General features: G+C 52.0%; 2 protein-coding genes across 2 annotated transcripts; both read right to left on the reverse strand.

Moving 5' to 3' along the window:
- Positions 1–797: 797 nt before the first annotated feature.
- LOC115253000 (nesprin-2-like) lies at positions 798–2,935 on the reverse strand. The gene is made up of 6 exons (XM_029849789.1): positions 2,583–2,935; positions 2,382–2,487; positions 1,870–2,048; positions 1,610–1,786; positions 1,141–1,269; positions 798–1,071 (listed from the first exon to the last, which is right to left on the reverse strand). Exons 4-6 carry the CDS (start codon positions 1,781–1,783, stop codon positions 868–870), a joined length of 507 nt encoding a protein of 168 aa, XP_029705649.1. The 5' UTR covers positions 1,784–1,786; positions 1,870–2,048; positions 2,382–2,487; positions 2,583–2,935; the 3' UTR covers positions 798–867.
- Positions 2,936–3,613: 678 nt separating this feature from the next.
- LOC101078404 (nesprin-2-like) lies at positions 3,614–10,285 on the reverse strand. Its single transcript, XM_029849777.1, has 10 exons — positions 10,039–10,285; positions 8,464–8,622; positions 8,042–8,208; positions 5,596–5,758; positions 5,224–5,414; positions 4,938–5,088; positions 4,586–4,768; positions 4,365–4,502; positions 4,100–4,291; positions 3,614–3,921 (listed from the first exon to the last, which is right to left on the reverse strand). The coding sequence occupies exons 1-10, from the start codon at positions 10,198–10,200 to the stop codon at positions 3,796–3,798; spliced, it is 1,632 nt and encodes a 543-aa protein (XP_029705637.1). The 5' UTR covers positions 10,201–10,285; the 3' UTR covers positions 3,614–3,795.
- Positions 10,286–12,446: the final 2,161 nt, after the last annotated feature.

Genomic DNA, 12,446 nt, shown 5'->3' on the forward strand with positions numbered 1-12,446 from the left:
TTCCTGTTTGCCCGTGTGTTAATAAAAGTCATTACTATGGTCCAGCTTTCCAGAGTGCTGCATTTGGGTCCAAACTGCACCCGTCTCATCTTCAGGGCAGGTCGACGCTACTTTTTATCCCTTTTAGGTCAAAATCAATGGTGATAAAATCAGTAACACTTTGTGTCCCGGGCTTAAACCAGCCGGTCGAAGCAGGGTTCCGCTCCAGGTTTCTGCCTGCTAACGGGCTGGTTTTCACAGTTGTACCATTGAGGGAACGATGGATCCCTTTTAATCTCCAACAGGAAAGAAGAGTTTCATTCTGGTTCAACTTTCATCGTTTTAGATTTTATTGCAATCTTCTATTCCAATAAAGAAAATAGTATCTGTTTAGCCAAACTTTTAAAAAGCCAATCTTTAATAAAGTTAACACATACAGTCTATAAATTAGGGTTTGTCACGACAAAAAGCCGGGCACGGTTGAGGCCGGTCAGGTGGGTGGTGGGCCGTTGGTGTAGTGCAGCATGGGGTAAAAAGACCGGGCGAAGTTGTTGGTCCCAGCGCAGCCGGGGTTGCTCTCCGACACGGGGATCAGGCAGGGGAGCAGCAGGAGGAGCAGCAGGAGGAGGTGCAGCGGAAGAGCAGCGCGGAGCACCCGGTAGAGGAGCGCGGGGGGGAGGGGAGGGCCCTCGCTCCTCGCTCCTGCCCTTCTCCCTGCACAGCACAGACGAGACGAGAACGTTGGTATAAAGAGAGCAACGATCTGAGCGAGTCTGGAGCAGCTCAGACCTCCGTGTCGAGGAGGCCTCCTCCGGACAAACATCCGCGCTGCTGCTTTGTTCTGGTTTTCCAGTCCTGCGGACAAAGCGCCACCTTTGGATCTGGGTTTCAGCACCGACCAGACGCTGCTGCAGGGCGCCGAGGTCGCCCTCCACCTGGCCTCAGCAGCAGCTTCAGCTTGCTGCCCGTCGCCCGGAGCTTCTCTGGGGTCTCCCTGCTGTCCTCTGCTGCCTCCTCAGGCTGGAGCTGGGACCACAGCAGCTGGAGGGAGGCCTGCTGAGCCCGGCGCCGCCGCAGCTCCTCTCGCAGATCCTGAAAAACACGGGGATGGCGCATTCGGGCCGGAAAACGTGCGTTCCCCAATAACTGATGCAGGCTTACGATCAAGGTGTCGCGGTGCTGCTGCAGAGCACCGAGTGGCGTGTTTGGCTGACTGAGGCTCGCTGGGCGACTTCTACACTCAGCATGGTCCAGCCACAGAAGAAGAGAATGGAGGCTTTCATGGAACTCCTGTAAACATATACAGTGAGGATCGTTGTTTACTCGCGAGGTAGCAGCTGCATATACATCACGTTAGAGGCTAATATATAGTTAATTTGTTAATTGACCAAAACGCTCAGCTTGGAATGGTGGTTAAGATCTCTGAGAAGCTGGATCAGGACCAGCCGCTGCCGTTTCAAAGGGGTTGAGCTGACAGAGATCTATGGTCATATTACCGCCTGTCCGCAGTAAAAGTCAAAGCTCGAGGAACACTGGCATCACCCAAACCAATAAAGCTAACAGTGGAAAGCAAATCAATAAAAGCTTTTTTTTCTGGGACTTTTATGATTTGGTTCTTGTGATTTCTCACCTGGCAGTTTGTGAGAGTCTTCCTCAGACTGGCGTCCCACTGCTGAAGGAATGAACGTGCTCTGCTCCAGTCCCGGTTCACAGCGTCCAGCCCGTCCTGCAGTTCTGGAGCCTCTGGAGCGAGTTGGTTGAGACGCAGCACGATGGGCTTGTGCTGGGAGAACAGCTGCTGCATCTCCTGTCGGGTCATGTCCTCAAATATAAACACGGACCCTGAAAGCGTCTCCAACCGGATCTGCTGCCTTCTGACCTCAATCTCACCCTCAGGTTCTTTGGCTCTGGCCCTCAGGTCCTCCAGGTCGACTGCTCGGTCAGATCGCTGCATCATCTCCAGCTCAGGGACCGTGCTCCGTAACCAGGAAGTGATCTCATCGAGGTCTCTTTTTAGATGTTCCTGAGAGCCAGACTGAGCGTGGAGCAGCTCCAGCATCCATTACCACCTGAGAGGGAACAAACACTCTCCTCACAACTGTTTTGTTTTCCATTAAATCAGAAAAAACCACATACAGATGTTTTAAACTTGTATTCTGAGGGCTTTTTACGTAATCATGACGTTAAATCTGCCAAAATGAAAAATTACAGTTCTCGGGAGCAACGCCTGTATTTAAGTACGTTAAACTACATTTGATTACATAAGAACAACAGTTTATCATTTCATCTGTCTATTTCAAATGCACATTTAAAATAGTGATTTCTCTTGAGTTGGACATTTTTGCTTCTTTCTGCAGTCCTAATCTAAACTCATGTCTCATGTCGGACCATCAATGTCTCACCTGAGTGGCCTGCAGACGCCCGGCCGGGCGGCGCCGTCTCCTCTGGCTGCTCGCCGTCATCATTGAGGATCAGCGCGTATCTTTGGACATCGCGCACGAGACCCAACTGGAAACAAAAGCAGTTGTGGTAAAAACATGTGCAAATGTCCCCGTAAGTGTCCGTCATCGGTGGCCGATAATCGGGTGATCGCTCAAACCTACCGGCGTGCTGGTCAGCGTGGGCGAACTCTCCGCACACTCCTCGGGGGGCCAGGCTCTGGGGTTGCCATGTCGGGGGGGTCATGGAGAGTCATGGAGGCGTGCTCGAAGCTAAAATCACAAAAAACAGATTGATTACAGATGCTGAAAGGTCCAAACATCAGCAACAGGAATGTTTCAGTTTGACGCCACTTTTCCTTCATGAATTCTGTTTACAGACATAATCGCATCGACCATCTGGGCGACTCGGAGCATCGGATTCCATGTGTGAGCTGCAGGAGAGAAACTATAGCGTTGCTCCGAATGAAAGCAGTAAAAATCTACAGCTGGAGTCCAGTTTTCGATCAAAATAGCATCTAAATAAGCTAAACTCCTGATCTTTGTTAACATTTTTCCTCAGCATAGTTGTTTGTTACCCCTAACCCATAAACTGTTGAACACATTTATTTCTATTATTTATTTATAAAGTGATAAAACAATGTGGGTTTTTGTGGCATGTGTGTGTGTGGGTGGGGGGAAGGGGCGGGGTGGGGGGGGGGGAAGGGGGGGGGGGGGGGGGGGGGGGGGGATAAAGTCATCTTTTCCATCAGAGAATTCTTTAACTGCAGTTAGTTTAATGAAAAGATTCAAGAGCGATTACTTTGGCCTTGAGGAGATTCCCCAGAGCAGAAATATATCAAGTTCGAGCGCAACAAACTCTCAACCAGCAAAAAAGATGCAAATGATGCATGAGCAGCTGGAACGGTGCTCCACCACGAAGGGCTGTGACCGGATTATGACGGTCGCGTTTCCAGCCAGCAAGAGGAGTGATCCAGCCCCTGCCCGGATGAGGGACGCAGGGGTCAGGCTGGAGCCACGTAGAAGTACCACATATTTCATCTTGTTTGAAACGACTGGAATGGCGAAGGCTTGTCCGCTGTTTCCACGGGTGGTTCCACCACTCAGAAACCTGGATCTGAATATCCAAACAGATTTATGGCCATGACCCCCCCCCCCCCCACACACACACACACACACACTTCAAAACAGGAATGTTTGCATCTGGTAATTTACCCGACAGTGCACTGAAGTGAGCCCTCTCCTCTTCCTCATCTCCTCCTCCTCCTCCTCGTCCTCATGCGATGACGACCCCCCCACGTCTCCGGTGTGGTCCCATTCCAGGGCAGCGAGTCCACACTCAGCGGCGTCTCCCGTCCCGAACGCTCCAGCGGAGAGGCTAGCAGATGGGTGGGTGTGGCCGGAGGCTTCTGAAGCTCCGCCCCAACCAAGGCCGGCAAATCAGCTCCAAGTTGGTCTCCAAAGACCAGGCAGTTCTGGAGAGGTCTGGTTCTTCTATGGTCCGCTGGAGCGGAGAAGAAAGATCCATCTGATTAAAACTGAAGTCTTCCTGTTGCCTCTCATTGTCACACATATTAATTATTTCCTCTTCATTCACAAGAGAAATACATAAATTCAAGAATAAGTGGACTTTTGCTGATTTAAGGATCTGGAGGAGATTCAGGAGCGAGCTCTCAGCTCACCGGCGGCTGGCTGAGACGCTGGTGGAAGCGGACCAGTCTGCCGAAAACCTCCTGGCAGTACGTGTGCAGCTCTTCCAGCTCCTCCTCGATGAGCGCCGCGTCCTGCGGTGAGCTCTTCTGGATCAGGCCCTCTCCAAAGACGATCAGCCCGTCGATGCGTTCGGTGTTCAGGGTGATCTCCTTCTGGAAGCTCTACAGACACAACAGTTCACCTCGGACAGTCGTTAGCGGCAGATAAAGGGGCGCAGCTTCACTGCAAACTCACGTTGAGCTGTTGGATCTTGTTATGGACGTCGCTCTCTGAAAAGTGTTCCACGTTGGTGAGCTGCAGGTCCAGCTCGGTCAACCACACCAGCATGTTCTCCCTGGTACCTTCAAACTCCTCCCTCTGGCTGGTGAAATGCTGGTAGAGGTGGAGAGAAAGATCTACGTCATATATGGCTGAAATCTGTCTGTCCCTCGGTCCCGTCCGTCCGTGCCGTCTACCTTGAGTCGGCGGACAATGGCAGCCACCCTGCGGTGCAGCCTGTCCCAGCGCCTGTTGCCTTCATGGACCATGAGCTTGAGCTGACTGGCTCGGTCGGTCCGGTTCTCCCTGGCCAGACGGCGATACTGGTTGTTGACCAGTTCCAGGTGCGTCAGGCGTTCGTGAACCTGCCTTTGGAAACCCTGAAGGACAAACAAGTCCTAATGTGATGATCCACTAAAATGAGGAACTTGGGTTTTGACCCCCGTCATGGTGAAAATTGATCCAAACATCCAACACAAAACAAGTCAAACACAAAGCAGGAAACAGAAACAACCACATATGAGCGGAGCCAGTATTATTCAGGCCGACCTCAAACTTCTTCAGCTCCTCCTTGGCGGCAGTATAAAGGACGTCAGCAGAGTTTGGGTTGGCGGCGGTGCGCTCCGTCGTCTTCAGCCAATCTTCAAACTGTGAGTAATCGTCCAGAAACTTGCACCATAGCCTCCATGTCTCCTCGATCCTGCGGAGCAGACATGTGGAACTGGAGGTCACAGCCTGCGCTTTTAAATGAAGGCTTGATCTAAATTCTTCTCCTGCTTCGAGGACTCGATGACACGCGGCAGAATTGCGCTGTGAGGTGATTTGCTGTCCCCACCTGAGCCTCCTGTCCAGAGCCAGGGTACAGATGGTCCTCCAGCGCTGATCCAGGCTGCGGCTGGTCTCCTGCAGGGAGTCGCCCTCCAGCTCAGTGGCGCCGGCTGCATCCTCGTCGCGGAGCAACATGTCACACAGGCTGAGCACCGACTCTACGCCCTCCGTGTGCTGTTGGATGTCCCTCTGAAGCTCCTGGACACACATGCGGACACAGGTCAGAGGTCTATCTCCCAGAGAGAACAGATGTTTAACATGCAGCTCAATCCAGGAGACCACCCCTCCCGAACTTAAACAAAGGACAAATATGAATAATTGATCATGCCGAGAGACAACGAGCGAGCAGGAATTGCAGCATCGAGTGTTTCCCGCTCACCTGCTGCTCGGCCAGCCTCCTCTGGATCTCCTGGGGGTGACAGACGCTGTAGGTGATCGGTCTGGACAGCTCGGCTTCCACACGAGAAAGCCACGAGCGCAGGTTGCTCATGTTCTTATCCAGCTGCTGCACCGTCGCCAACGTCTCCTTCAGCTTCTTTACCCTGGAACAAACCGACAAAGGACACGCTGTGGGCTGAGAAGGGCAGGACAGTTGGCGGGACCTCGCCTGGTCTCCGGCTGCAGGACCAGCAGGTTTCAAGTTCCGTTTAACTTTGTTTATATAGCGACTGTTAATCAAGACTATCTTCAGGAGCTTTACAGAAACCCAGAGGTTGACTTCCAAACAAGCATCAGTGCAACCTATGTGACGGCTCTGTCGTGCCTCACTGTTGTCGGGGCTGGCTGGAAGAGTAATTCCCTGGCTGACCTGCAGGGGAGTGCCAAGCGTTTCCAGTCGACCCAGCATGTTCACCTGCTCACCTGTGGCCCATCTGCTGGGATTGGCTGCCTAACGGGTCCAGGTATAAAACCTGTCTGGAGAGCGTCGAGGAGGCCCCCTCTCGTCCTATCTGGTGTGCTGCAGTGGAGTTCGTCAGATGAGCCCGGAGCTTGTCACGGCCGCAGGAGTTTGGAGTTTCCCTCTTTGTGACTATTTGGACTTTCTGTTTTATATTCCACTGGGTTCTTTAATAAATGTTATGTTGGGGTTTGAAAATCCTCATCGTTGGTCTCCCCATTTGTATGTCATGGCTACCTTGAGCCAAGTATTCGTGACCCTAACAGGGAGAAACCTTGAGCGGGCCCAGGCTCACAGGGCTAAGATGGTGTACTCCCCAAAACTCCCCAGATTTTATACAGAATAAATAACCCAAAAGCAATGGAAAACCAAAGATTAATAAATGAAACCAAAGAAAGGAAATGCTTTTTTCAGGTACCGTATTCTCAGGTATCTTATTCTGGAATGTTCTGGGCACCATGGCAACTATCCCGGCGAGCACTCATTCACACACTGCCCAAATCAGACCGTGGTCATAGCAATAGTTGGAACAATGCCTCCTCTTTCTGAGTGTTAAAAAGCCTGAAGCGTGTCCTGCTTTGGAAATCGAGTTTAGTTTTTTTTCCACATTTGATCCGTCCTCCGCCTGACAGCGTCCAGCGGGTCCTTGTCCACGCCGGGAGGCGCACATTCTGGGCCAAAATAATAAGAACTAAAAAAAACTGCTGAGAGTTTCAGTGGCAGCCTGACGATCCAGTGGTGATGGATGGATGGATGGATGGATGGATGGATGGATGGATGGATGGATGGATGGATGGATAGATAGATAGATAGATAGATAGATAGATAGAATAGATAGATAGATAGATGGATGACTGGTGTTGTTAATGTGGCACCCCATTTATGACCATGAATGAAGACATGGAGTCAGAGTAAATTCCTCCTGAACCCCCGTGTCCCCCCGTCCTGTCCCCCCCGTCCTGTCCCCCCCATCCTGCCCCCCCCGTCCTGTCCCCCATCCCCGCCCCCCGTCTTCCCCCAGCAAATCCTGCCATCCCGGCTGACTGCATTGTCTCGCTCCCTCTCTACCTCTGACAGCCTAACAAAGGCCAGCAGCCTCACGCTGAGGTCCAACAAAGGCCCCCACCAGAAGGGGACCCAGATGAGGAAGAGGGCACCAAGCCGGGAAAACAGACTGTAGCCGAGCAGAAAGGAATGGGGAAGGGGGGGGGGCAACTTAGCCACAAGCTAAACTTTGACGTTGAGTCTTGTCACTGTGATTAAACAGGCCCCCCGTCGTGTTTAGAGAGCGTCATCTACTGCCATGAGTCCTTCTGCCCCAACCAAAAAAACCACAATTAATCACGACTGAGAATTAACCCCTGATTAATTAAAGCATCCAGTTAAAGAACTGAATCACTGGAAGCCTTAATAATAAGATTAAGAAGAATTCCAAGAGCAAGTCATCATCTCCTAAGTTGAGGGAGAAAACAAAATAATTTAGTTTTTTATCAAATACAGAACAACAGCTAAAGACAACCCCCACACACACACACACACACACACACACACACTCACACACACACACACACACAATATTTATCAAGAGTCCTAATTAAGATGAATTAGGCTTAAGTTTGTGACCCCCTGAGTGCTCTTTCTTGGGTGAATAATGCATGGTAATAGACGCGGCCCCTCCCATTTTAATCTACCACAGCATCCCAGTGTAACACAGTGACAATGAGTGGACAATGAGTGGACAATGAGTGGACATAAGCACATATGGTGGCTGTAAGAAGCCTGCTGGAGGTGGTGCTGGGGTGGGCAGGCAGGTTAAGAGGACTGTCGCTCCAGACTCCATCTGTCTGAGCACACTGAACCTTCCTTCAGCCCCCGCAGCCGCTTTCCTGGTTTCCGTGACGATAGGCTGTACACAGCTGCTCCTCACCTGGCTTCGATGTGGTGGAAGAGGTTGTGCCAGCGCTGGTTGACCTCCAGCAGGGAGCCGCGGACCTGCGTCTGCTTGGCGGCGTCGCTGGCCAGCAGGAGCTGCTCGCCCAGCTGCTTCAGGTGACTCTTGTTCTCGCTGAACAGGTTGATTTCCTCCATGCAGTCCTGGGGGGGGGGGGGGGGGGGGGGGGGGGGGGGCCCACAATCAGAGACGAGCTGCAGCACGACGCAACGCAGCCAAAAATAAATAAATAACCAGACCGAGTGGTGGGGATCGTCTCCTCCCAACTAAGAAACAGACGTCTGAACATTAGCTTTTACTAACTGAGCGTGTTTTTGTGGTGAGACGAGACAAGAAGGTCATCACGGCCGTGTCGTACGGGCCTGTGTGTTGGACACGCGTCCCGCCGTCTCACGCACCTTCTTCAGTTTCTCCACCATCTCCTCGATGCTCAGATCTCCCCTGTGGGACACCTTGTCCTCCATCTGAGTCAGCCAGTCACAGAACTGCTTGTTTTTGTCGTTGAAGATGGTCCAGGCGTTGAGGCGGTCGGCGATTTCCTGCCTGCGCAAGGACACCTGCAACGTTTGGACAACGTCTTTGCCCGAGCCAGTAAAAGGACGATAACGTACCAACAGGACACTTTCTTTAACAGAATCAACTGAGGCAAAACCACAGTTCCTCGTGGTTTAAAACAGCCGCTGGGTCAAATCCAGGATTAAATCAGGGTTATAGAGTCGGGCGGAAATACAGGAATTACCTGACTCTGTGACAAAAGTGCCAATTCTAAAGAAACAAGAAGGAACAATAGTAACAAAAGCAGTCAGATGAGTGGAAATCAGGGTAATCAGCTGATCTGGGGGCAATCTGCTGGGATCTAGTCTATTTGATCAAACGAGGTTCATTTTCCTAACGACAGCTTAATGTCAGGAAAACGCCCCATCACATAGTCGAGGAGGGGGCTGATCTGTGAACCGGCTGTATTTCACTGTTCTGGAGCATTTATTGGCTTTAATTAAGTCCTGCGGAGCCCTCAGGACTCCAGAGAATTTAGGGTGAGCTGCCGTCAACCAGGCGAGGACTTTGTGCTCCCCGCCTGGAACAATAGAGCCGGTCCCCTGAGTCTGCTCAGCCCGGCCATCTGCTCATCTGACCCATTCCAGCAGCCTCCCCCATCTACAACCTGTTAGCTGCTGCGGCTCAGATCTGTCAGCCACGTCAGAAACGGACACAAATAGTCTCGCTATGCGGAAAATTTGCCCTGACATTAAAATCAAACTCTATGTTTCAGTCTAACTTAAAGCAGCTGTGACGCACAGACTACCACCAGATTAGGGTTAACGTAGGAAGAGGAACAGAGCGAGCCTGGGGAACAGAAGCTGTGCTGGCTGGACAAAGCAGAACAGCAGCCAAAAACGGGAGCAGGTGGAAGCAGCCGGTGTAAACTGGGACTCCAGAGCTCGACCCATAACGATCCCATAATGCTAATAACTGGCATATCACAAGCACGCCACGGCCGGTGCCAGGACAAGAGTGTGTTTGTGTTTAAGCCAAAATGCTTAACCTGTAAGGAATGTGTGTGTGTGTGTGTGTGTGTGTGGTGTGTGAGAGAGAGAGAGAGAGGCTTTCTTTCACCAGTAATGGAGCTACAGAACCAACAGCCTGCTCTGGTTGGTGGTTTCAGATGCTCCTCCAGGTCTCACAGTCATTTAGAAGCTAGTGAGAAGGTGAGAGTAACTTTCCTTCCCGCTCTTCCTTCTGTGCGTAATAGTGTGTGTGTGTGTGTGTGTGTGTGTGTGTGTGTGTGCGTGCGAACGGCGTTGCTGCCAGTTGTGCGGAGGCTTTGTCCCACTTCTCCCGCCGAGGCACCACTGGGAGCAACTTTCCCCCCTGTCTCCTCGCCTCGCTCCCCCCTCTCCTCTCTCCCTTTCCCTCCCTTTCCCCCTGAACTCCCCGTCTCTCTCCGGTTTCCCACTCCGGTTTCCGGCGCTCACCTTGGTGCACAGCTCTTCCCACCGGCCGTGGAGCTGCTCCAGCTGCTGCTCCAGCAGAGCCGCGTCGCCGGCGGCCGCATACAGGCCCGGGTCGGTCTTCACGCCGCTCAGCTCCCTCAGGCCGCCGGCCAAGCGCCGCAGCGCCAGCTCGGACTCCTGCATGACAGACGGAGAGATGATCGCCCGGCCGTGCACGAGCTGTGCGCTCACGCTCCTCTCCGGCCCTGCGACCGTGCAGATTAAAGGGCTGCGGACGGGACAGGGGAGGGGAGATGGGGGGAGGGGAGTGAAACCGTGGGGGGCATTATAAGGGAAGGGGGGGTGTTCTGTGGGGGCACTCAGTTGGGATGGGGGGTGGAAGGTGGTTGGAGCTGTGTGTTATTCTGGTTTCACTCGGAGTTGTGGCTCTAACACGGTGACGAGTGGTGTCCGATCTTAGCGCCGTCGTAGCTAAGTAAGAAAACAACAGTGATGCTAATAACAACGCGCACTGTGTGTGTTCGAGATGACCTGGAGGTGGGTTCTCCTCCTCACATCTGGGTCCTGATCCAGGCCGCTTCAGGGCCGTTTCCAGCTCTTCTAGTTCCGACAGGAGGCTGCTGATGCTGTTCTGACTCTGAGACCATTCCTGAGGAATAAACCAGCATGGGTCAGTGAAGGAGGGTCCCAGGAGACCAGAACACTTCCTGGTGCTGATGAAAATGCTCTGGTCTTGTGTCTGTCAGCACTCGACCGTGAGGCGGTGCTGTGAGGACCTGCTGGTCCGTTGATGATGCTCTCTGGGACGTTTGCTCGGCTTCCTTTCCTTCAACCCGACAGCAACGTGTTGAACACAGCTCACACAACCGATGGAGCTGCGTCAGCCGGTGCACGAGAGCGCCGACACCCTACTTTAGTCAGAAATTGGGGTCTGATTCGCTGTCCGCGCTCCGAACGTTTGTGTCTGTCATCCAGTTCGCTTTTTTCCATCGTTTCTGTGCACTGATGGAATGAACGAGCAGATGGTTGTGGGAGCAGATGACGGACAGATTTGAGCGTCTGTTTGATCCCTCATGCAGAGAGACAACAGCAGCTCACGTGCACGCGAGTCTGTGTTTGTGTGTGTGTGTGTGTGTGTGAGAGAGAGAGAGGGAGAGAGTAAATATGGGTCATGCAGAGCCGACTCCTCCGAGTCTGTGTTCAATCTGTGGCACTTTTCCTGTTATTTTTAATTCTTTTATTCCTCAAGAAACACAAACATGAATTAAGTATTTTTATAGAAATCCCGACTTCTATTAGCAGCGAGGAGTCAGACGTCAGTGGCGTTCTGGTCTGCCTCTATTAATGAAGAAAGCAGGAGTGTCTCCTTATTGTCTGTAGAGCTTTGCACAAATGAAAGATAATGAAATCTGAAATCAGTGTTCAAATAATGAGGATTAATGAGGAAATCGTGGAGGATTTCATTCTCACCGGGTTGGTGATGTTGACCTTAGAACAGCACAAAAAACAGATTCCAGTCGGTGCGTTATATTTTATCTGGCGTAATTAGTTCATTTTTCTTGATTGTTGCAGTTTTCTCTTCACGAAGGTGTGAAGGCAAATTCTGAGCCACCTGATAGGTGCTCAAAAGCTCTTAGAGCTCTTTATGTGATCGATACGATCATTCAGGACGTGGAGCTGATATCTGACCTGCACTCTTGCCTTGACCAGATCTCGTCCCCTGTCCAGTCGTGACTGGGTTTCGTTCCAGGCCTTTTCAAGGTCCTGGAGCTTCTGTCTGCAGCCGGTTCTGGAGCTCCAAGTCCTTCACAGATTCATATAAATTGTCTTCCGGCCTCCAGCGTCTTGGAATACGCGGCAGAGTGTCCAGCTAACGTGTCCTCCACACACTAGGCAGAAAGAGGAAATCTTTGATTCATTAAATGTGAGAGGTGCAACTGATGATGATTATACTTAATGAACCTGTTGAAACCAACCTGATAATCATCGGTGGTAATCATCAGAGCTCCAGCAGGGGGCAGCACACAGTCTACGTCCCCCAGCAGCCCCCCAATAAGTTTCAGACCGCTACGGTAGATTCTCCACCGGCTCAGCTGGTCTCTCACAGACCTGAGCTGGTCCAGCTGAGCCACAGAGGCAAACCAGCTCCTCTTCATCCGGGTCGCCTGTGCCACCAGCTCCGATCTGCAAGTGGGGGGAAGAAGGGTTACATTCCGTGACCCTCAGTCAGCCACATATTTTCACGTGTAATCGTGCTTTAAGGTCACGAAGGCCCCCGACGCAACAGTCAAATGCATCTTCCAGCCAGAATATTTCATGCGTCTCACGTCTCCTCCTCAGGTGCTTCCTCGCTGGACTGGACCACGTGACAGAGAAGAGCGTGTAGATGTTGTTGTCCCATCATTATCTGAGCCCACAGAGTCTGTGGA

This window comes from Takifugu rubripes, chromosome 16, assembly GCF_901000725.2.
Source record: "Takifugu rubripes chromosome 16, fTakRub1.2, whole genome shotgun sequence".
Taxonomy (NCBI): Eukaryota; Metazoa; Chordata; class Actinopteri; order Tetraodontiformes; family Tetraodontidae; genus Takifugu; species Takifugu rubripes.

Excerpts from the sequence above, each read along its gene's own strand:
- LOC101078404 (XM_029849777.1), bottom strand. The coding sequence starts at position 10,200 with ATGCAGGAGTCCGAGCTGGCGCTGCGGCGCTTGGCCGGCGGCCTGAGG. Across the intron at positions 8,623-10,038 it reads GGGAAGAGCTGTGCACCAAG|GTGTCCTTGCGCAGGCAGGA; the intron begins GTGAGCGCCGGA and ends CAAACGTTGCAG. Across the intron at positions 5,759-8,041 it reads TTCCACCACATCGAAGCCAG|GGTAAAGAAGCTGAAGGAGA; the intron begins GTGAGGAGCAGC and ends GGTTTGTTCCAG.
- LOC115253000 (XM_029849789.1), bottom strand. The coding sequence starts at position 1,783 with ATGCAGCAGCTGTTCTCCCAGCACAAGCCCATCGTGCTGCGTCTCAAC. Across the intron at positions 1,270-1,609 it reads AGACTCTCACAAACTGCCAG|GAGTTCCATGAAAGCCTCCA; the intron begins GTGAGAAATCAC and ends ATATGTTTACAG. Across the intron at positions 1,072-1,140 it reads AGCACCGCGACACCTTGATC|GATCTGCGAGAGGAGCTGCG; the intron begins GTAAGCCTGCAT and ends CGTGTTTTTCAG.